The sequence below is a fragment of the Cherax quadricarinatus genome, chromosome 19 (assembly GCF_038502225.1).
Source record: "Cherax quadricarinatus isolate ZL_2023a chromosome 19, ASM3850222v1, whole genome shotgun sequence".
Taxonomy (NCBI): domain Eukaryota; kingdom Metazoa; phylum Arthropoda; class Malacostraca; order Decapoda; family Parastacidae; genus Cherax; species Cherax quadricarinatus.
In genome coordinates, this window is record NC_091310.1 from 43,766,453 (window position 1) to 43,792,149 (window position 25,697).

A 25,697-nucleotide genomic window follows, 5' to 3' on the forward strand; every position below is an offset into this window, starting at 1 on the left:
TACCAATTTCATATAGAGGTGTTCCATTTCCGGACTATTTTGCTGTATAGCTACCCACCTTCACACCCATTGGCAACAACGTTGGTCTGCTCTGCTCAACAACAGACTTTGTTCTATTAAACCGAGTATAGGTTACTGGCCGTCTTCTTGACACCAGTGTCGAGTTTGGGAGACTACTCTCTCCCGCCTTCGCATTGGCCATACTAGTCTTGCTCATGGATATCTCATGGAGAGGTGCCCTGCTCCTCTCTGTGAGAATTGTCAGGTTCCATTATCGATCAGCCACATTCTGTTAGACTGCCCACTTTATCAACGAGCACGCAGAGTTTACCTCCAACGTCGTCTTCGCTCCGCTGCTCTCTCTTTACCTTCCCTTCTCGCTGATGGACCCACCTTTCATCCAGACTCTCTCACTGACTTTTTGACAACAACTGACTTACTCCACAAACTCTGATGATACCTTCAGCCCATTCTACCTCAATCTCTTGCTACCCTCTGCTCCGCTGTTTTCTGTAACCTACTAATCATCCCTCCCACCTTCTGCCACCCGATACCCTCGCTTCCTTCCCTACCCTGCAGCGCTGTATAGCCATTGTGGCTTAGCACTTCTTTTTGATTATAACAATAATAATACAGAAGAGTAAAGGTTATATACAATGATCGTGAAAAGCAAATCCTCGAGGTAATAAAAAATCATCTCATTTGTCATATATTTATTATAAAATAATCAAATCCTCTGTTCAACACTTCCTCATTGGTCAACATTAAACATAACAAAGTGGGGGACCAGACAATTAAAAAATTTCTTATGCCCATTAAAATACAATTATACAGGACAAGAACGGGGACTTCCAATGAGCAGGTGTTGTTAGACAATACAATCAACAATTTACATACATACATCACGTTGAGCGTTGGAAAATGTGAAAACAAACTTACCAAATCTTTAAAGAGAAATAAATTAAAGAATTGTATAGAGGACAGGTGGGTGAGGCGTTGTGACGGGAGGAAAACTGGCTGCAACTTCCCCCACCCACACACCTTCCATCTCACTTTGCTACCCATTTCAATATCCTTCCTTTGAGAGGTTGATGGGCATGAAATGGACCAGCAGTGGACACTGTACTAGTTTGTTAGGGATGATGGTGGCAGCAGCAGCAGCTATACCTCGAGTCCGCGGTATGTGAACACGTTCCCTTTTTACCCTCCCCCCCCCTGTTCAGTCAAACTGACAGCACTAGCAGACAGCAAACCTCCCCACGGCAAGTGTGTTACCTACAGGGAATGTCAAAGATACAGGGAGGTCACTGTTGAGGTTGTGCCTGCACCGCAGTCTGTAGTTTTGGGAGTTTCATGGGCACAGGGTATTAACAAAACTTTTTACATTTACATCCTTTTATCACTTGTGCAGAAATGTACAGACTCAATCCCATAGTACATCCTGCTCTAGTAGTTCAGCAAGCTAGAATGCACCAAACGTGTCTAGCTAATACCTTGGCAAAAAGACCTATTTGCACTCTTCAAATTATAAACATGACAGCAACTGCCCAAAATTAATGACTAATGCAAAATTGTACAAAGTTACTGTAATAAAATTTTCCATTTCAATTTTTTAAATGTAACCACTGAGTTTATTTTTAGTCTTTCATAAGCTTAGAAAAAACCCTGAAGGGTAAGTGAAGTGTCTTTTAAGGAAATGGCATGAGTTTATAGCTCAGGATCTGCAGTATATTCCTCTGGGTTTGCTTCAAGGAAGCATAATATCTTTCCTGTTTTGCAGATAGAAAGCACTGCAAAAATAACAATCACAATTTGTAGTCTTTATGAGAATCCATGACTTACTTACAAAATATTTACAAGGGATTATTTACAAGGGCTAAGTAGCACACTGGTACTATAATGTCTCCACGAACTTAGAGAGTTTGTCTTGTGGGGTAACATCTGCCTCAGAGGTGGCAACCATGACACCCATCTGCTGGTTATTGGCAGGTGGTAAAGGAGGTAACCCTTGGTGAGTCTGATGCCCACTTCCTGGCCCAAGCTGGGAGAGCATCATGGAATCTCCAGGGGCACCACTCCCACCCATGGGTGGGCCTTGTTGACTTCCAGGATGTGGAGAATGTACTGGAGCTGGGTGATGTGGAGAGGGAACAGGTCCCGCCCGCGGGGATGGGATACGGGGAGACGGGATGGGACCATGGTTTCTGGGTGAAGGATTAGGTTGAGGTGACCGCACTGTCTGTGGCAAATTACTTGGTGGGGGTGATGTAACAGTTTGCATCAGTTGCTGTGGGGACGGGTTTGTCATGGCTGACCCAGGAGGCATCATACCTGGGGCAACAGACTGAGGTGACATAGAAGGTGGCACTGGCTTCATTTGTTGTTGTTGCATCAGCATTTGTTGTTGTTGTTGCTGCTGGGGAAAACCTTGCCCAAACTGACCATCCCCACCCTGGAAATTATGCTGCTGTGAAAAGCTCAACTGCCGTCTTTGTGTATACATTGGTGCTTGAGGTTGCTGGAAGCCCCCTGGTTGAGACTGCTGCTGCTGTTGCTGCTGCTGCTGTTGTTGCTGCTGCTGCTGTTGCTGCCTTAACTGCATAAGCTTTTGCTGCTGGTACCATTGCTGCTGATGTGTCATATTGGCTTGAGTTGGTGCAACTCCCATTGTCTGTGGCTGGCCCTGCATGGGTTGGTTTGTGGGCATTTGGGTCACTATACCACCCTGCATAGTTGTCTGCATACCTCCTGGTTGAATGTTGGGTTGCATTCCACCTGGCTGCATGCTGGGCTGCATAGACCCCTGTACAGATCCCTGCATTCCACTTGCACCTTGGGGTATCAAGCCTGGTTGACCTGCTCCCTGTGGGTTTTGTTGTTGCTGTTGTTGCTGCTGCTGCTGTTGCTGCTGTTGCTGTTGTTGCTGCTGCTGTTGCTGTTGACTTTGTTGCTGTAATTGGCGATGTCTGATGAAAGCTGCCATTAACTGAGGATGAGTTTTGAGTATCTGCAGAACCTCAGACTGTTGATGTGGTCCTGAGGGATTCTTCAGTGTTTGTAAAAGCTGCTGTAAGGCTTGTGTTGCATTTCGCTGTGGCTGTCCACCTGGCTGAACTGGCTGACCAGGCTGCCCAGGTTGTCCAGGAGGGCCCATCACAGCTGGGCCTGGAGGTCCTCCTTGCTGGCCCATAGGGTTGGGTTGAGTCATCATCCCTGGTCTGATACCACCACCTTGCCCTTGTTGTTGCTGCCCAATAATACCACCAGGACCTGGATTCGGGTACCTGAAAAAAAAAATTACCATTAATATATATGGAAAATTTTTAGAATGATTCAGCATAACTTTGTTAACAGAAATGTATCTTCATTTTCTATTATTCGGCAGACAACTCCTGTATACTTCATCTGAATTAAGTATTTATGTCTCACGGTGAGACTAATGTGGATTTTTTAAAACCTTAAAAAGAAAGCCAAGAAAATTTAAGTTAAAAGCCTCTGCATTTAAAAGAATAAACACATAAATATACTAACCATACACTGTACACTGGTATACAAATTTTAAATAAATATTACATGAATGGAGCAATAATTGTGGCATACATAATGTTATCAATATGATAAATATCCAAAATATAAAAGAAGGAAGCAAAGACAAACTAGTACATTTTTTTTTTTATCTGCAAACGGTAAGTGGCATACATGACACCAAGTGGTAACTAAGTAACCAACGAAATCGTAATGACACAATTGCAAACAACCCATATCACAGGGGGGGATAGAAACTGCTATCAGAGTCATAAAACTCCAGACCGATGTGCTAGCCACTGGGCCAGCTGGCTAATGCGTTGGTCTGGAGTTTTATGACACTCTAATCGCGGGTTCTATCCTCACCCATGGTACTTCTTTTTTGGTAACTAAGTATTCATTGTGACTTACTCATACATAGTTTCCATTCAACCTTATAAACTGAAGAGTTGATGGTTAAAGTTATACATATAGGCATGACAGCATTACAGTGCTATGAAACTGTTTATTGTATATCAACCAAGTCGCAAGTGTCTCTGTGATGGCAAATATTGGAGGGATTGGTAGACTTAAATTGAATAATATGTAGGACACTAGAACTGTATAAGAAAGGGTAGCATCTAGACTGAAGCATGCTTGGAAAGCTGCTTTGACTTTCATCTAAACACTGAGTGTAAAATTCAAGAAAAAGAGCACATTATAGTAATACAAAAATTTAGCAAAAGAAAAAATAAGCACATTTAATTAAATTTAATTTTACTGAAAAGGGATATGAGTAACTGTGATGCACCCAATGTGAGAGTAGTACAGTAGGACCCCCGTTTCCGTGGATTAGGCACCCGCAGTTTCAGTTATACATGGTTTACTGTGGCCCAAAAATAACTCTTAATTTTGCTTAATAATGGCCCAAAAGCACAATAGTGATGCTGCCAGTTTTTCAAAGTCTAAGAGAAGCTGTGAAAAAGTGCAAATTCTAGACTTATTTTGCTTAATTTATCAATTAAACTATCATAGGTATGTAAGCAAACGAAAAATGACTTATATATAGGGTTCACTACTATCCACGGTAGGTCTTGGAATGCATCCCCTGCAGATATGGGGGAACTACTGTATAAGAATAGAAACTTTTCTTTCAATGAAAAGAAAAGAAAGTCATCTAATGTGTATTTGGAGATTAAATGAACCCACATGGGTATTTGCAAAATACTGACTAGGGAAAAATTTAAGGTGAACAGAATGCTGAAGATAAGTGTGACTGATAAGCTTTGCTTGGAAAGTCAATTCAGCCTTTCACTGTCATGACCCCTGAAATGTAACCTTTCACTGTCGCCCTAAAATATGCTGCGAGTGATAAATTTAAATTTGGACATTAGAGAATCAGTCTGCAGTGAGTGCACAGTATTAAAAAAATCCTGCCCCATGCAGTATGATGGGAAAGGCAAACCTCTGGCCTTATTTTTGGTTTAACCCTTTCAGGGTCAGTGCTGAAGATCTACGGCTTTACGCTGAGGGTCCAAACCATAGATCTACGCCATGAGCTCAGCTCACTCTGATAAGCTGTAAGCTGTAAATTTGGGCCTAGATATGAGAGAATACATCTATGTGATATGTGTCCACCACATAAAACAAATCCTGCAGCACATTGTGTATGAGAGAAAAAGACTGAGAAAGTGATTTTCAATTAAAACAGTGACTCTGCAGTGTTTTTTCGTATGTTTTTTATAGTCGTATTTGCGATTTCTTGGTCTCATTTGATAGAATGGAAGACATATTACAGAAATAGAGACGATTTTGATTGGTTTTAGCACTGGAAATGGCTTGAAACTGAGCTAAAAGTAGCAGAAATGTTAAATTTTTGCCGATGTTCAAGAGTAAACAAATGACCTGACACGTCTAATACACGCCAGCTGGTGGGTCTAATATACATTCACAAATGTGGTGATGATATTTATACAATATTGCATAACAGTAAATCTTCTATTTTTTGGTGTGAATAAGAATTCATTATGTGAATAAAAAATCAAAATGGAATTTATTTGTAAAGCCTCAAAATGTAACTAATGAACAGAGGAAATGTTAGTTTAGTGCCAGGAATACCTACATTGTTTATTCTCGACCCTATTTTGAAATTGGAATATTTTGAACTTTGTGTTAAATTGGCCAAATTAACAATTTCCGATAACTTTATTTTGTAGTTGAAACACTTGACTTGGCGATTTCTTGTGGTCAATCGATAGAATAGAAGTAATACTAGTGAAATAGCTAAGAATTTGGTTGACTGGAATAATGTAACTGGCATAAAATGGAGTCAAAGTCGGCAAAATCGCCGATTCGTAAATATCACTGACACATCAAAATTCGGGAGCATAATTTCGTCAATTTTCCATCAAATTTCGTACTTTTTGTTTTATTACCTTCACAAAAAGATTATCTACCATTTCATAAGAAAAAATAAAAATTTTTTTTTTTTAAATTCTTGGACACTGGGGCACCACTTCAGATTCTGGCCTTGGGCCCTGAAAGGGTTAAGCACTAAGTCTCTCCATTATGTCTGGAAATTCCAGAATTTCAAGTGTTTTTAAATGTTATTTCATATTTTATACATACTCTGATAATTATACTTAGGTATACCTCTACCTAAATAAACTTACATACTGTGCTGGCGTGCAGGTACACATTAACCCGTAAACGGTGCAAACGTATGTATACGTTTTTTCAACATTTGAAAGTATGTAAAAAAAGTAGATCTTCTTTTTGTTTTTTTTACATTTGAAAATGTGTAAAAAACTTTGATCTACCTTTTTTTTTTTTTGTTATACAGTGGACCCCCGCATACCGTTGGCATCACATAACGTTAAATCCGCATACCGATACATTTTATCGCTAAGATTTTGCCTTGCATACCGCTAAAATACCCGCTCAGCGCTATTCCTCCGAGACGCGTCTAATGTGCGGCCTGAGCCAGCCTCACATGTTCCGCCGGTGGCATTGTTTACAAGCCAGCCTCCGCGGTAACATCCAAGCATACAATCGGAACATTTTGTATTATTACAGCGTTTTTGGTGATTTTATCTGCAAAATAAGTGACCATGGGCCCCAAGAAAGCTTCTAGTGCCAACCCTGTGGTAAAAAGGGTGAGAAATATTATCGAAATACTGTGGTACCATGGTCAACTGCTGCTGCTGTAGCACTGTCAGCTGCTGCTGCTGCTGCTGTAGCACCATCAGCTGCTGCTGCTGCTGTAGCACCGTCAGCTGCTGTAGCACCATCAGCTGCTGCTGCTGTACCACCGTCAACTGCTGCTGCTGCTGCAGTAGTACCGTCTGCTGCTGCTGTAGCACCGTCTGCTGCTGCTGTAGCACTGTCAGCTGCTGCTGTAGCACTGTCAGCTGCTGCTGTAGCACTGTCAGCTGCTGCTGCACTGTCAGCTGCTGCTGCTGTACCACCGTCAGCTGCTGCTGCTGCTGTAGTACCGTCTGCTGCTGCTGTAGCACCATCTGCTGCTGCTGTAGCACTGTCAGCTGCTGCTGCTGCTGTAGCACCATCAGCTGCTGCTGCTGCTGTACCACCGTCAGCTGCTGCTGCTGCTGTAGTACCGTCTGCTGCTGCTGTAGCACCGTCTGCTGCTGCTGTAGCACCATCTGCTGCTGCTGTAGCACTGTCAGCTGCTGCTGCTGCTGCTGTAGCACTGTCAGCTGCTGCTGCTGCTGCTGTAGCACCGTTGTTGGTGTGGCTTATTCAGAATACCAAGAAACAATTAACCCCAGAGGGTTAGCCACCCAGGATAACCCAAAAAAGTCAGTGTCATCGAAGACTAACTTATTTCCATTGGGGTCCTTAATCTTGTCTCCCAGGATGCAACCCACACCAGTCGACTAACACCCAGGTGAACAGGGAAAAATGCCTGGAACTAGTGCTCATATTGGTGAATTTAAAGCCAGCAAAGGTTGGTTTGAGAGATTTAAGAATCATAGTGGCATACACAACGTGATAAGGCCTGTTCTGGAAGAAAATGCCAAACAGGACCTACAGTACTCAGGAGGAAAAGGGACTCCCAGGACACAGTGTCTCATAAGTCATTGCTGCATCTTCAATAAAGGTAAGTGTCATTTATTCTTCATTAAGTAGAGTAGTACATGCACAATATATATTGTGCATGTAGTACTACTCTACTATTGTGCATGTATCCTTCTCTTTGTGTGTAGGAAAATGTATATTTCATGTGGTAAAATTTTTTTTTTCATACTTTTGGGTGTCTTGCACGGATTAATTTGATTTCCATTATTTCTTATGGGGAAAATTCATTCGCATAATGATAATTTCGCATAACAATGAGCACTACACGTGAACGTAGATCTGCTTGGACCGTTTACGGGTTAAAATCAGTGTGTCTTATATCTTGAGACGTCATATTAGTAATGATAATAATAATCGCCGAGTCTCATTTAAATGTCGTATATTACGTTAATATACACATTTTCATTAATCCATCTATGATATTTTTTCAAAATTATATAATAAACAGGATGCATAACATACGAAGATGATAAATACACCCCACAGTAGAATAAATAAACATAAATATGAGATGTGGTAGCCAGACGACTTGCACTAATGACGCCATATTAGAAATAATAATAATAATAATAATCACCAAGTCTCATTAAATGTCGTATATTACGTTAATATACACATTTTTATTAATCTATCCATGATATTTTTTTTTAAATTATATAATAAACACGATACATAAAATATAATGATGAAAAATACACCCCACAATAGAATAAATAAACAAATACGAGATGTCGTAGCCAGATAACTTGTACAAGTGACGGCAAGAATAACATTTTCTAGTCTAACATAAGAGAAAATGTGTTACTGGGGGTAACTGTAGAAAATTATTCCTTTTGTATGTATGTAAGTTTATTCAGGTATACACAAATACAGTTACATAGATTATCATACATAACAGCATATGTGTAGAGACCCTAGGATAACTCAAAAAAGTCAGTGACTTATTTCCACTGCCTTCACTCAGAGCATCATTTCTTCTATAAATGGTGTTACGTGAGAGTGGGAGTGTTCTTCTTTATTTATTCTACCATATCAATGTAGAGACAAGTTGTATACAATGTAACTTGTACACAAACCAGACGTATACACTTTGTTTACAAAACTTACGTTCGCCTAGTTTGTTTATATAATTCTGCGCTTGTCCTCTCTCATGTACTCATTCTCTTTCTCATTTATTCGTTTTATCCTGTTTACTCACCCTTGACCCTACATTAACCCTTTCAGGGTCCGTCCCGTAGATCTACGGCTTTACGTTCAGGGTCCAAACCGTAGATCTACGCCATGAGCTCAGCTCACTCTGATAAACTGTGAGTGGTACATTTGGGCCTAGATATGAGAGAATACATCTATGTGGTATGTGTGCACCACATAAAACAGATCCTGCAGCACACTGTGTATAATGAGAGAAAAACAATGAAATCATGATTTTTCGATTAAAACAGCAACTTTGCAGTGTTTTTTCGTATGTTTTTTATAGTTGTATTTGCGATTTCTTGGTCTCATTTGATAGAATGGAAGACATATTACAGAAATAGATATGATTTTGATTGGTTTTAGCACTGGAAATGGCTTGAAACTGAGCTCAAAGTAGCAGAAATGTTAAATTTTTGCCGATATTCAAGAGTAAACAAACGACCTCACACGTCTAATACACGTCAGCTGGTGGGTCTAATATACATTCACAAATATGGTGATGATATTTATACAATTATTACAGTATTGCATAACAGTAAATCTTCTATTTTTTGGTGTGAATAAAAATTCATTATGTGAATAAAAAATCAAAATGGAATTTATTTGTAAAGCCTCAAAACATAACTAATGAACAGAGGAAATGTTAGTTTAGTGCCAGGAATGCCTACATTGTTCATTCTGGACCCTATTTTGAAATTGGAATATTTTGAACTTTGTGTTAAATTGGCCAAATTAACAATTTCCGATCACTTTATTTTGTAGTTGAAACAGTTGACTTGGCGATTTCTTGTGCTCAATCGATAGAATAGAAGTAATACTAGTGAAATAGCTAAGAATTTGGTTGATTGGAATAATGTAATTGGCCTAAAATGGGAGTCAAAGTCGGCAAAATCGCCGATTCGTAAATATCGCTGACACATCAAAATTCGCGAGAGCATAATTTCGTCAATTTTCCACCAAATTTCGTACTTTTTGTTTTATTACCTTCACAAAAAGATTCTCTACGATTTCATAAGAAAAAATAACAAATTTTTTTTTTGAAAATTCTTGGACACTGGTGCGTGACTCCAGATTTGGGCCTTGGACCCTGAAAGGGTTAAGACTACAAATATTTTAAGGTAAGTAATGATTGAACTGTAAATGCATTTTATCACTCTGGGATGCTTAACCCTTTGACTGTTTCAGGCCCCTTTCTGAAACTGCCATTCTATGTCGCTCAATTTTTGAAAAAAAAAAAAAAAAAAAAAAAAAAAAAAAAAAAAAAAAAAAAAAAAAAAAAAAAAAAAATCTTATGAAATGATAGAGAATCTTTTCCCGATGGTAATGACACCAAAAGTTCGAAATTTGGTCGAAAACTCATGGAATTATGCTCCCGCGAAGTTAGTGGTCTCGGCGACATATGCGTATCGGCGATTTTGCTGACTTTGAGCCCTATTTTCAGCCAATTCCATTGTTCCAGTTGACCAAACTCATAGCTATTTCTTTAGAACTCCATTTTATCTATCAGCTGAGTACAAGAAAACTCCCATTTACTAATTTGGACTACCCAATATGGTGGTCAGAAATTGGCAATTTGGACAATTTCACGCAAACTAAAAAAGATGCCATTTTCAAAATAGGGTCCAGAATAAACAAGGTAGACATTCGTGGCACTAAAATAACATGCTCTGTTCATTAGTCGCATCTCTAGGCCCCTCTTATATTATTATTGTTTTCTATTTTGATTTTTTATTCATACAAAAAAATACAAAATTTACTGTTATGCAGACTACTGCATTATTGTAAAAATGGTATAAATAATATCAGTGCACTAGTGAAAGAATATTAGACTCCCCAGTTGACGTGTATTGGACGTGTGGTGTGATTTATTTACTCCTGAACATTGGTAAAAATCGAACATTTCCGCTACTTTGAGCTCAGTTTCAAGGTCGTTTTCATCGTCAAAGTAATGAAAATCATCTCTATTTCTGTAATATGTTTTCCATTTTATCACCTAAGACCATGAAAACGCGAATACAACGATAAGTACTATACGAAAATACACCTCAAAGTCGGCGTTTTATTCCAAAAAAAACGATCAGAGTTTTTTTTTCTCATTACGCAATGTGTGCTGCAGGATTTTTTTTATGTGGTGCACACTGACCACACAGACCCATTCTCTCACATGTGGGCCTACCAGCTTTCTCCCGCTTGATTTGAAGCCGCTAGAATTATTGAGTATATATACGTCAGAAACATTGGCTCGTAAGACGTATTTATACGTCGAAAACAGTCAAAGGGTTAAATATCATAGAATAGTATGTGTGGGTGGAATGGCCTGGTTTGGTAGCCCGGATGACTACCATACACACCACACTTGATTTCTTACAATAAATACTACTCATTTCACCCTAGATTAAGACTACAAATATTTTAAGGTAAGTAATGAGTAAACTGAATATGCATTTTATCTCTCTGGGATGCTTAAATGTAATAGAATATTATGTGTAGGTGGGGTGGCCTGTTATGGTAGCCCGGCTGACTACCATACATACCACACTTGATTTCTTACAATAAATCCTACTTGTCTCACCCTAGATTAAGACTATAAATATTTTAAGGTAAGTAATGAGTGCACTATGTGTGTATTGTACTTTATGTTAGTGTTAGTGTAAACTTGTTATCTGGTATTTGTATGCATTTATAAGAGGAAAAAAAGGGCGTTCCACTTTACGGCGGTAGCCTGCAGTATAAGTGGGGCCCTACTGTATTAAAACGTACTGCTCCAAAACATGTGTCAATTTAGAGTAAGAATTAGGATTATTCTGCCTGAAATACCTAGGCATGCTAGAAGTCTTCCTTGTAATTAATATTTTATAATATGCAAACCACACATTGTAAGCTTTGCAACACAATAAGCATTTTCATTTTCAATGATGCTACCATCAATTCCAAATGATCTAAAATAAAACTGGAAAAACTGTTTGAAAAGGTAGTAGATTCTTGTAAGACATATTTCCTAGGAGAGGTGTGTGGCAAACACCAGAATGACCACTGACCCAGACAAAGCAATGTAAAAGTGGAAGAGAAACAATGTGTATGATAGCTATTTTTATTTTTGCTTTTGAAGATTTTGTTGATAACTATAATTTTTGTCTTCTATTGAGGCACCATTCATATTTTGGTAAAAGAATGAAGATGTGGCAAGTGTTTTAATTACATCTGATGTGGAGGATGAAACAGTAACTGTGTTACGACCATGGCCAAGGGGTACTGAATTTTTATACAGTGGACCCTCGGGTAAAGGCATTAATCTATTCCAGAGAGCTTGCCTTCAACCGGTTTTGCCTTTAGCCGAATTAATTTCCCCCGTATGAAATAATGGAAATTCAATTAATCCGTTTCAGATAGCCCAAAATATTAACAAAAAATATTTTTTTGAAAGATTAAATATAGATATACATACAGAAAACAATGACAAATAAATATAAAGAACTAATAAAATGGATAAATGAACATTTAACATCACACTTACCTTTACTGATTCTTATTGGAGTATGGAAGACAAGTAGGAGGGATGAGGGAGACGAGTTTATTATGCTTCAATATGACGCTAATATCATCCCCTACAGCTTATTTATCTATCACAATTCATCTAATATGACATAATAAACAATATTAATAATACAGTGGACCCCCGGTACTCGATGGCATCGGTATTCGATAAATCCGGTATTCGATGCATTATATCAAAAAATTTTCCTCGGTATTCGATTGAAAACCCGGTATTCGATACGATTCTTACGAGACCTGTCCACATGTGGCCTGAACTGCCCCTTGTGTGCCAGTGTTTACAAGCCAGCCAGTGCGTGCGCATCTAAGGATACATTCGGTACATTCCATATTATCACTGTGTTTGGTGCTTGTTTCTGCAAAATAAGTCACCATGGGCCCCAAGAAAGCTTCTAGTGCCAACCCTGTGGTAAAAAGGGTGAGAATTAGTATGGAAATTAAGAAAGATTTTGAAGGGTTTGGGGCTAACCCTGAGAAGCCTATACCAGTTGTGGAATACAATGTGCCTACTTCAAAAATTAAGGCAATGTGTGCACAGTGGGTTGAAGTGCAAACCTTTATGGATGAAAATCACCATAACACAGCTATTACAATGCCAATGTTGTGGCCCATTTTAGACAAATCGTAAAGGAACGGGAGGTACAGAGCTCTATGGACAGATTTGTTGTGCGACAGAGGTCCAGTGACTCTCAAGCTGGTCCTAGTGGCGTTAAAAGAAGAAGGGAAGTAACCCTGGAAAAGGACTTGCTACCTCAAGTCCTAATGGAAGGGGATTCCCCTTCTAAACACTAACACCTCTCCCCTCCTTCCATCCCATAAATCATCACCAGATCTTCATTAAAGGTAAGTGTCAATTATTTTATTGTTATTGTAATTATTCTATAGTATTGAACTTAACCCCTTCAGGGTCCAAGGCCCAAATCTGAAGTGGTGCCCCAGTGTCCAAGAATTTTCAAAAAAAAAAAATTTGTTATTTTTTCTTATGAAATGGTAGAGAATCTTTTTGTGAAGGTAATAAAACAAAAAGTACGAAATTTGATGGAAAATTGACGAAACTATGCTCTCGCGAATTTTGATGTGTCAGCGATATTTACGAATCGGCAATTTTGCCGACTTTGACTCCCATTTTAGGCCAATTACATTATTCCAGTCAACCAAATTCTTAGCTATTTCACTAGTATTACTTCTATTCTATCGATTGAGCACAAGAAATCGCCAAGTCAACTGTTTCAACTACAAATTAAAGTGATCGGAAATTGTTAATTTGGCCAATTTAACACAAAGTTCAAAATATTCCAATTTCAAAATAGGGTCCAGAATAAACAATGTAGGTATTCCTGGAACTAAACTAACATTTCCTCTGTTCATTAGTTACGTTTTGAGGTTTTACAAATAAATTCCATTTTTATTTTTTGCTCACATAATGAATTTTTATTCACACCAAAAAATAGAAGATTTACTGTTATGCAATACTGTAATAATTGTATAAATATCATCACCATATTTGTGAATGCATATTAGACCCACCAGCTGGCGTGTATTAGACGTGTGGGGTCGTTTGTTTACTCCTGAATATCGGCATGATAAGCCTGAGCCGCCTAGACATGAGAGAATGGGTGTGCGCACTCACTGTGCGCCATATTAAAATAATTGGAGATGCCTGGGTACCATATGCTCTTTTTTCCTATTAAAAGCAAAGATTTTTTTTTCTCAAAAAATTTGGGGCACTACAGGAGAGAACGTATATATACGTTTGGACCGTTTACAGGTTAATGACAAAGAACTCGGTTAAAGTCATTCTTCCCAAATGGGTCCGCACGGCCTGAGCAGCCCGGCCACTCCATGTACAGCCAGTGTGCCATTGTTTAAAAGCCAGTGAGGATGATTCCACAGATACATGTGATACATTTTGTATCATTACATTCTTTTTTGGGCTTGTAACTGCTAAATAAGCCACTATGGGCCCAAAGAAAGCTTCTAGTGCCAGCCCTGTGGTAAAGAGGGTGAGAAATACTATTGAATTCAAGAAAGAGATCATTGCAAAATACGAAAGTGAAGTGCGTGTCTCCGAGCTGGCCAGGTTGTATACCAAACCCCATACAACCATCGCTACTATCTTGGCGAAGAAAAAGGCAATCAAGGAAGCTGTTGTTGCTAAAGGTGCAAATATGCTTACAAAACAGAGATCGCAAATACTTGAAGATGTGGAGAGGCTGTTGTTGGTGTTGATCAATGAGGAACAATTATCAGGAGATAGTGTTTCGCAGTCAGTTGTATGTGAAAAGGCAAGGCAGTTGCATAATGATCTCAAAGAAAATGCCTAGAACTAGTGCTGATATTGATGAATTTACGGCCAGCACAGGCTGATTTGAGAGATTTAACCCTCTGATTGTTTCGGTTGCATATATACGTCTTATGAGCCACCGTTTTTGACGTATGTATACTCATAAATTCTAGCGGCTTCAAATCAAGCAGGAGAAAGCTGGTAGGCCCACATGTGAAAGAATGGGTCTGTGTGGTCAGTGTGCACCATATAAAAAAATCCTGCAGCATGCAGTGCGTAATGAGAAAAGAAAAACTCCAACCGTTTTTTTTAATTAATATGCTGACTTCGTGGTCTATTTTCGGATAGTATTTATTTTTGTATTCTCGTTTTCTTGGTCTCATTTGATAAGAATGGAAAATATATTATAGAAATAGAGGTGATTTTGATTGGTTTTACTATAAAAAGAACCTGGAAATGGAGCTCAAAGTAGGGAAAATGTTTGATTTTTTCCGATGTTCAAAAGTAAACAAATGATGTCGTTGTCCAATAAATGTCCAACTAGCCATTTTAATATGCAGTCATGAATGGGTTGACATTATTTATACAATTATTACAATATTGCAGTAGTCTGCATAACAGTAAATCTTCTATTTTTTGTTTGAATAAAAATTCAAAATAGAAAGCAATAGTAATATCAGAGGGGCCTGGAGACTTGACTGATGAACAAAGAAAATGATATTTTAGAGCCAGGAATGTCTGCATTATTCATTCTGCACCCTATTTTGAAATTATGTTTTTTAACTTTCATGAAATTGGCCAAATTGCAAATTTCTGACCATGTTATTGGGTAGTTGAAATCGGTAAATGGGCAGTTTCTCATACTCAATCGATAGAAAAAATGGAGTTCTAAAGAAATAGCTATGAGTTTGGTCAACTGGGACAACGGAATTAACAGAAAATAGGGCTCAAAGTGGGCAAATATCACCAAGGTTGCTAACTTCGCGAGAGTGTAATTCCATCAGTTTTCCATCAAATTTCATTCTTTTGGTGTCATTACCATCGGGAAAAGATTCTCTATCATTTCATAGGATTTTTTTTTTTTTTTTAAATTTTTGCAACACAAGGAGACACCTCAGGATTTGGGGTTGCGACAGTCAAGGGGTTAAGAATCGTAGTGGCATACACAGTGTGATAAGGCATGGTGAGGCTGCCAGTTCAGACAAGAAAGCGGCTGAAACGTATGTGCAGGAATTAAAGGGGTACATAGAAGTTGAACAATTAAAACCCCAACAAGTGTTCAATTATTTCAAAAGTCTTTTTTGGAAGAAAATGCCAAATTTTTGTTATTTTTTGTTATTTTTTTGTTAAAATGCCGAAGACCTACATTACTCAAGAGGAAAAGGCACTCAAAGGACACAAGCCAATGAAAGACAGGCTAACTCTCATGTTTTGTAGTAATGCTAGTGAGGGTTGCAAAGTGAAGCCTTTACTCGTGTATCACTCCGAAACTCCCAGAGTGTTCAAGAAAAACAGTGTCGTCAAGACTAAATTGTGTGTGATGTGGAGAGCAAACAGTAAGGCATGGGTCACTAAGGACATTTTTCTTGACTGGTTCCATGACGTGTTTGACCCCAGTGTGAAAAAATACCTCCTGGAAAATAAATTGGAACTCAAGTGCCTCTTGGTATTAGACATTGCTCCTGCTCATCCTCCAGACTTGGAAGAGCAAATGGTGCTGGAGTTTAGTTTCATCAAAGTCAAGTTTTTACCTCCTAATACCACTCCTCTCCTGCAGCCCATGGACCAGCAGGTCATTTCAAATTTCAAAAAACTGTACATAATGCAGTTTCAAAAGTGCTTTGAAGTGACCTCAGACACTGAATTGACCCTAAGAGAGTTCTGGAAAGATCACTTCAGTATCCTCAGTTGCATAAACCTTATAGGTAAGGCTTGGGAGGGAGTAACTTGCAGAACTTTGAACTCTGCTTGGAGAAAATTGTGGCCAGAATGTGTACAGGAGAGGGATTTTGAGGTTGAAGGGTTTGGGGCTGACCCTGAGGAGCCTATGCCAGTTGTGGAATCTATTGTGGCACTGGGAAAGTCCATGGGGTTGGAGGTTAGAGGTGAGGATGTAGAAGAGTTGGTGGAGGACGATGATGAAGAGCCAACCATTACAGAGCGGCAAGAGCTTGAGGTGCAACACCAACAGACCACAGCTCAGGAATTTCCTTCAGAGGAGGAGGAGGAAGAGAGATGGAGGAAGTTGCCTTCTTCAAAGATTAAGGACATTTGTGCAAAGTGGATTGAATTGCAAACCTTTATGGATGAACATCACCATGACACAGCTGTTGCAGGCTGTGCTGGCTACATCTACAATGACAAGTGTTGTGTCCCATTTTAGGGAAATCTTGAAAAGATGCCAGAAACAGCTCTCTGGACAGATTTTTGGTGTGACAGGTGTCCAGTGACTCAAGTTGGTCCTAATGCCATTAAAAAACAAAGAAGGGAAGTAACCCTTGAAAAGGACTTGCTACCTGAAGTCTTTATGGAAGGGGATTGCCCTTCCAAACAAATGCAAACTCCTCCATCCTCTCCCCTCCTTACGTCTCATCACTCATCAACACGCCTTCAATAAAGTTAAGTGTCATTTTATTATTTATTTATTTATTCTGCATGTCTCATTGTTTTCTGTGTAGGGAAATGTATATTTCACGTAAAAAAATTATTTTGTTTAATACTTTTGGGTGTCTGGAATGAATTAATTGGATTTCCATTATTTCTTATGGGGAAAATTAATTCAGATTACAACAGATTCGGTATGAGACACGCTCTCTGGAAAGAATTAATGTCGTAATCCGGGGAGTCCACTGTACTTCTGTAACCTATTTTTATCCCTTTAACTGTCCAAATGCAGTTGTACTTTATTACTGCTAGTACTCCAAACATAGTGATGCTTTATTTTTCATGCCTTCAAATTTGGTGTGATAGGCCCGAGAAGCCTAGACATGAGAGAATGGATCTGTGCAATTGGTGTGCAGTACCACATAAGAACACCGGCTAGTTTCAGCACGAACTTGGGTAAACATCATGGCAAGCCCCTGGGATTCACTCACACCCAGTCGTATCAATTCTTATTCAAGGAAAGTTACATAGAACCCGAGTTAAGCAGATCTGAGACAGATGTGGCCACAAATGATGGAGGAAATAATGTAAATATCAATGATAACCCAGATAACCCTCAGCTCATCACATCTAGAGTGGCCAACATGGACAGTGTGGCCACACAAAACCCTCAGTCCAGCACATCTGGGGTTGCCAGCTTTACTACTCAGAGGCTACAACATAAACGAAAATTAACATTTTCCCACAGTTTTGGTGATAATGATAGTGAAAATGATATCAGTGCAATAATAGTGATTTTATGCCCTTAGGGGATTCTTCGAGTGACAGTGATATACATTATTCCCCAGTGAAGCGTACCATTAGGCGTCGTTGCCTACGTTCAGGCAGTGTGCCATATGTAATCCCCAAGGGTCATGGGAGATCATGACTGAAAACCCCGGCCACTGAGAGTGATTATTATGAAGGGGAATATGCTGGGATGGAGGAAGAGGTGGTGGTGGTGGTGTGCTGGGCGAGCAGACAAAGGACATCCTGGCACCCACACCACCATGTGCTGCCTCCACTCCTCCCTCCTCCACCATGCCACAGGTCCACCATCACACCGTGAATGGAATTGGAAAGAATGTACAACATTTGTGCCACATCCTCTCAATTTTGATGCCAGTGGAAGTGGCATCCTCCCAGAATGTCCTATCATGGATAAGTCTACAGAGTTGAGAGTATTTCCAGCTATACACGTACTTTGACAAGCTCATCATGAACCTGATTGTCACAGACGAACAATTACTACCGCTATACAATGGACAACACAGAGGTTGCAGAATCATCATGGCCGTGCAGGAGGAGTGATACAACTGTGAGCAAAATGTATTTATTCCTTGGCACTGTCATGCTTATTCCTCATACGTATAAGCACAATATAGCACAGTACTGGTCCACAGACTACCTCCTCAGTACTCCATTCTTCCATGACTTCCTCCCCTGCAACAGATTCACATGGTTCCTACAAATGTTGCACTTCTCAGAGAATTTATTATTTTTATTATCACACTGGCCGATTCCCACCAAGGCAGGGTGGCCCGAAAAAGAAAAACTTTCACCATCATTCACTCCATCACTGTCTTGCCAGAAGGGTGCTTTACACTACAGTTTTTAAACTGCAACATTAACACCCCTCCTTCAGAGTGCAGGCACTGTACTTCCCATCTCCAGGACTCAAGTCTGGCCTGCCGGTTTCCCTGAACCCCTTCATAAATGTTACTTTGCTCACACTCCAACAGCACGTCAAGTATTAAAAACCATTTGTCTCCATTCACTCCTATCAAACACGCTCACGCATGCCTGCTGGAAGTCCAAGCCCATCGCACACAAAACCTCCTTTACCCCCTCCCTCCAACCTTTCCTAGGCCGACCCCTACCCCACCTTCCTTCCACTACAGACTGATACACTCTTGAAGTTATTCTGTTTCGCTCCATTCTCTCCACATGTCCGAACCACCTCAACAACCCTTCCTCAGCCCTCTGGACAACAGTTTTGGTAATCCCGCACCTCCTCCTAACTTCCAAACTGCGAATTCTCTGCATTATATTCACACCACACATTGCCCTCAGACATGACATCTCCACTGCCTCCAGCCTTCTCCTCGCTGCAACATTCATCACCCATGCTTCACACCCATATAAGAGCGTTGGTAAAACTATACTCTCATACATTCCTTTCTTTGCCTCCAAGGACAAAGTTCTTTGTCTCCACAGACTCCTAAGTGCACCACTCACCCTTTTCCCCTCATCAATTCTATGATTCACCTCATCTTTCATAGACCCATCCGCTGACACGTCCACTCCCAAATATCTGAATACATTCACCTCCTCCATACTCTTTCCCTCCAATCTGATATCCAATCTTTCATCACCCAATCTTTTTGTTATCCTCATAACCTTACTCTTTCCTGTATTCACTTTTAATTTTCTTCTTTTGCACACCCTACCAAATTCATCCACCAATCTCTGCAACTTCTCTTCAGAATCTCCCAAGAGCACAGTGTCATTAGCAAAGAGCAACTGTGACAACTCCCACTTTATGTGTGATTCTTTATCTTTTAATTCCACGCCTCTTGCCAAGACCCTCGCATTTACTTCTCTTACAACCCCATCTATAAATATATTAAACAACCACGGTGACATCACACATCCTTGTCTAAGGCCTACTTTTACTGGGAAATAATTTCCCTCTTTCCTACATATTCTAACTTGAGCCTCACTATCCTCGTAAAAACTCTTCACTGCTTTCAGTAACCTACCTCCTACACCATACACCTGCAACATCTGCCACATTGACCCCCTATCCACCCTGTCATACGCCTTTTCCAAATCCATAAATGCCACAAAGACCTCTTTAGCCTTATCTAAATACTCTTCACTTATATGTTTCACTGTAAACACCTGGTCCACACACCCCCTACCTTTCCTAAAGCCTCCTTGTTCATCTGCTATCCTATTCTCCGTCTTACTCTTAATTCTTTCAATAATAACTCTACCATACACTTTGCTAGGTATACTCAACAGACTTATCCCCCTATAATTTTTGCACTCTCTTTTATCCCCTTTGCCTTTATACAAAGGAACTATGCATGCTCTCTGCCAATCCCTAGGTACCTTACCCTCTTCCATACATTTATTAAATAATTGCACCAACCACTCCTAAACTATATCCCCACCTGCTTTTAACATTTCTATCTTTAACCCATCAATCCCGGCTGCCTTACCCCCTTTCATTTTACCTACTGCATCACGAACTTCCCCCACACTCACAACTGGCTCTTCCTCACTCCTACATGATGTTGTTCCTCCTTGCCCTATACACGAAATCACAGCTTCCCTATCTTCATCAACATTTAACAATTCCTCAAAATATTCCCTCCATCTTCCCAATACCTCTAACTCTCCATTTAATAACTCTCCTCTCCTATTTTTAACTGACAAATCCATTTGTTCTCTAGGCTTTCTTAACTTATTAATCTCACTCCAAAACTTTTTCTTATTTTCAACAAAATTTGTTGATAACATCTCACCCACTCTCTCATTTGCTCTCTTTTTACATTGCTTCACCACTCTCTTAACCTCTCTCTTTTTCTCCATATACTCTTCCCTCCTTGCAGAGAAATAAGCCCAAAAGAAACGACCTACTATACAAAATCCGTGAAGTGCTTATTATGTATCAAACAAAATTGTGCTTACTTTTATTCCTTCAGGAATATTGTTGTCAATGAGTCCTTGATTCTGTTCAAGGGGTGATCGTTGTTCAAACAATATATACCGAGCAAACATAATTGCTTTGGTATAAAACTTGTTATGTGTAATTGTGAGAGTGGTATGGTGTTGGATTTCATTGTCTACACTGGGAAAAACACACTCAATGATACCAGGTGGATGCTGGGCATTTCCGGTGATGTTCACATGATGATGGAACCATACCTAGGCAAGGGTCATACATTGTTCACAGATAACTGGTATACAAGCCCTATGCTCGCTGATTTTTTCATATGAACAATACTGATATACGTGGAACAGTGAGAAGAAATAGAAAACATATGCCAAGGTTCACTTGAGGCAGTATTGACGGTGCAGTGCAAGTGTTTCATGCCAATGACATCATAGCACTGATGTGGTATGACAAATGGGATGTGATGTTGCTGCCAACTATCCACAGAAACTAGATATTACAAAGTGGGCAGGGACACCAACGAACCCATTGTAAAGCCAGCTGCTGTTGTCAACTATATGAACAATATGCGACTAGTCGACAAGTGTGACATGCAGATAGGGATCGTTGATTGCAACATTACAATGCTCAATACCTTCAATATGTACCAAATAAAGACTGGGAATTGAGTTCGCCATGCAGAATTCACCCTCAATGTTATATAGCAAATACGTAGTACAAAAGTATAATGTCACACCTGTACCTGCCCCTCAACAGTGACCTGTCCTTCAACTACAACCAGAGGGGCAAGTGGCAGAGCAAATCCTCAATAACTGTCACTTTCTGATACAGCTACCATCTACCCCAAAGAAGAAGTATTCATAAAAAAAGTGTATTGTGTGTGCTCAAACCACAAGGCGAACAACAGTGGAAGGACACACGATTCATGTGTCAGCAGTGTGGGGGAGGCACTCTGTATGAATCTGTGCTTCGTGGAGGAACAATAGTGGAAGGACACACGATTCATGTGTCAGGAGTGTGGGGGAGGTACTCTGTATGAATCTGTGCTTCGTGGAGGAACAATAGTGGAAGGACACACGATTCATGTGTCAGCAGTGTGGGGTGGCACTCTGTATGAATCTGTGCTTCGTGGAGGAACAATAGTGGAAGGACACACGATTCATGTGTCAGCAGTGTGGGGGAGGCACTCTGTATGAATCTGTGCTTCATGGAGGAACAATAGTGGAAGGACACACGATTCATGTGTCAGCAGTGTGGGGTGGCACTCTGTATGAATCTGTGCTTCATGGAGTATCATACAATCCAGGACTTCTAAAAACATTGCTGGGACCTGTAAATAACTTGTATATATTTATTTTATTTTTATTTTTTTTTTATAATCACACTGGGCGATTCCCACCAAGGCAGGGTGGCCCGAAAAAGAAAAACTTTCACCATCATTCACTCCATCACTGTCTTGCCAGAAGGGTGCTTTACACTACAGTTTTTAAACTGCAACATTAACACCTCTCCTTCAGAGTGTAGGCACTGTACTTCCCATCTCCAGGACTCAAGTCCGGCCTGCCGGTTTCCCTGAACCCCTTCATAAATGTTACTTTGCTCACACTCCAACAGCACGTCAAGAATTAAAAACCATTTGTCTCCATTCACTCCTATCAAACACGCTCACACATGCCTGCTGGAAGTCCAAGCCCCTCGCACACAAAACCTCCTTTACCCCCTCCCTCCAACCTTTCCTAGGCCGACCCCTACCCCGCCTTCCTTCCACTACAGACTGATACACTCTTGAAGTCATTCTGTTTCGCTCCATTCTCTCTACATGTCCGAACCACCTCAACAACCCTTCCTCAGCCCTCTGGACAACAGTTTTGGTAATCCCACACCTCGTAACTTCCAAACTACAAATTCTCTGCATTATATTCACACTACACATTGCCCTCAGACATGACATCTCCACTGCCTCCAGCCTTCTCCTCGCTGCAACATTCATCACCCATGCTTCACACCCATATAAGAGCGTTGGTAAAACTAAACTCTCATACATTCCTTTCTTTGCCTCCAAGGACAAAGTTCTTTGTCTCCAGAGACTCCTAAGTGCACCACTCACCCTTTTCCCCTCATCAATTCTATGATTCACCTCATCTTTCATAGACCCATCCGCTGACACGTCCACTCCCAAATATCTGAATACATTCACCTCCTCCATACTCTCTCCCTCCAATCTGATATCCAATCTTTCATCACCTAATCTTTTTGTTATCCTCATAACCTTACTCTTTCCTGTATTCACTTTTAATTTTCTTCTTTTGCACACCCTACCAAATTCATCCACCAATCTCTGCAACTTCTCTTCAGAATCTCCCAAGAGCACAGTGTCATCAGCAAAGAGCAACTGTGACAACTCCCACTTTATGTGTGATTCTTTATCTTTTAACTCCACACCTCTTGCCAAGACCCTCGCATTTACTTCTCTTACAACCCTATCTATAAATATATTAAACAACCACGGTGACATCACACATCCTTGTCTAAGGCCTACTTTTACTGGGAAATAATTTCCCTCTTTCCTACATACTCTAACTTGAGCCTCACTATCCTCATAAAAACTCTTCACTGCTTTCAGTAACCTACCTCCTACACCATACACCTGCAACATCTGCCACATTGCCCCCCTATCCACCCTGTCATACGCCTTTTCCAAATCCATAAATGCCACAAAGACCTCTTTAGCCTTATCTAAATACTCTTCACTTATATGTTTCACTGTAAACACCTGGTCCACACACCCCCTACCTTTCCTAAAGCCTCCTTGTTCATCTGCTATCCTATTCTCCGTCTTACTCTTAATTCTTTCAATAATAACTCACCATACACTTTACCAGGTATACTCAACAGACTTATCCCCCTATAATTTTTGCACTCTCTTTTGTCCCCTTTGCCTTTATACAAAGGAACTATGCATGTTCTCTGCCAATCCCTAGGTACCTTACCCTCTTCCATACATTTATTAAATAATTGCACCAACCACTCCAAAACTATATCCCCACCTGCTTTTAACATTTCTATCTTTATCCCATCAATCCCAACTGCCTTACCCCCTTTCATTTTACCTACTGCCTCACGAACTTCCCCCACACTCACAACTGGCTCTTCCTCACTCCTATAAGATGTTATTCCTCCTTGCCCTATACACGAAATCACAGCTTCCCTATCTTCATCAACATTTAACAATTCCTCAAAATATTCCCTCCATCTTCCCAATACCTCTAACTCTCCATTTAATAACTCTCCTCTCCTATTTTTAACTGACATATCCATTTGTTCTTTAGGCTTCCTTAACTTGTTAATCTCACTCCAAAACTTTTTCTTATTTTCAACAAAATTTGCTGATAAAATTTCACCCACTCTCATTTGCTCTCTTTTTACATTGCTTCATCACTCTCTTAACCTCTCTCTTCCTCTCCATATACTCTTCACTCCTTGCATCACTTCTACTTTGTAAAAACTTCTCATATGCTATCTTTTTCTCCCTTACTACTCTCGTTACATCATCATTCCACCAATCGCTCCTCTTCCCTCCCGCACCCACTTTCCTGTAACCACAAACTTCTGCTGAACACACTAACACTACATTTTTAAACCTACCCCATACCTCTTCGGCCCCATTTCCTATGCTCTCATTAGCCCATCTATCCTCCAATAGCTGTTTATATCTTGCCCTAACTGCCTCCTCTTTTAATTTATAAACCTTCACCTCTCTCTTCCCTGATGCTTCTATTCTCCTTGTATCCCATCTACCTTTTACTCTCAGTGTAGCTACAACTAGAAAGTGATCTGATAAATCTGTGACCCCTCTATAAACATGTACATCCTGAAGTCTACTCAACAGTCTTATCTACCAATACATAATCCAACAAACTACTGTCATTTCGCCCTACATCATATCTTGTATACTTATTTATCCTCTTTTTTTTAAAATATGTATTACCTATAACTAAACCCCTTTCTATACAAAGTTCAATCAAAGGGCTCCCATTATCATTTACACCTGGCACCCCAAACTTACCTACCACACCCTCTCTAAAAGTTTCTCCTACTTTAGCCTTCAGGTCCCCTACCACAATTACTCTCTCACTTGGTTCAAAGGCTCCTATACATTCACTTAACATCTCCCAAAATCCCTCTCTCTCCTCTACATTCCTCTCTTCTCCAGGTGCATACACGCTTATTATGACCCACTTTTCGCATCCAACCTTTACTTTAATCCACATAATTCTTGAATTTACACATTCATATTATCTTTTCTCCTTCCATAACTGATCCTTCAACATTACTGCTACCCCTTCCTTTGCTCTAACTCTCTCAGATACTCCAGATTTAATCTCATTTATTTCCCCCCACCGAAACTCCCCTACCCCCTTCAGCTTTGTTTCGCTTAGGGCCAGGACACCCAACTTCTTTTCATTCATAACATCAGCAATCATCTGTTTCTTGTCATCCGCACTACATCCACGCACATTCAAGCATCCCAGTTTTATAAAGTTTTTCTTCTTCTCTTTTTTAGTAAATGTCTACAGGAGAAGGGGTTACTAGCCCATATGTGACTGAACCACGTGTACAAATTCACCTATCAGTGTGTACATGTGTGTCTGTGACAGTATGATTACTATTTCCATAGCTAATATTTGTGTCTGAACAACAACTGGATCTGAAATCAAAAGATTTACTATAAAACAT

The 25,697-nt window shown here is 40.0% G+C and overlaps 1 protein-coding gene across 3 annotated transcripts in view; it reads right to left on the reverse strand.

Moving 5' to 3' along the window:
* Nucleotides 1-698: 698 nt before the first annotated feature.
* nej (nejire) overlaps nucleotides 699-25,697 on the reverse strand; it is a 465,387-nt gene continuing 440,388 nt past the window's right edge. For all 3 annotated transcript variants that reach the window (XM_070086767.1, XM_070086766.1, XM_070086768.1), the window contains one exon: nucleotides 699-3,284. In XM_070086767.1, coding sequence (XP_069942868.1) covers nucleotides 1,895-3,284 — 1,390 coding nt within the window. In that variant the 3' untranslated portion in view covers nucleotides 699-1,894. The remainder of the gene's footprint in view (nucleotides 3,285-25,697) is intronic.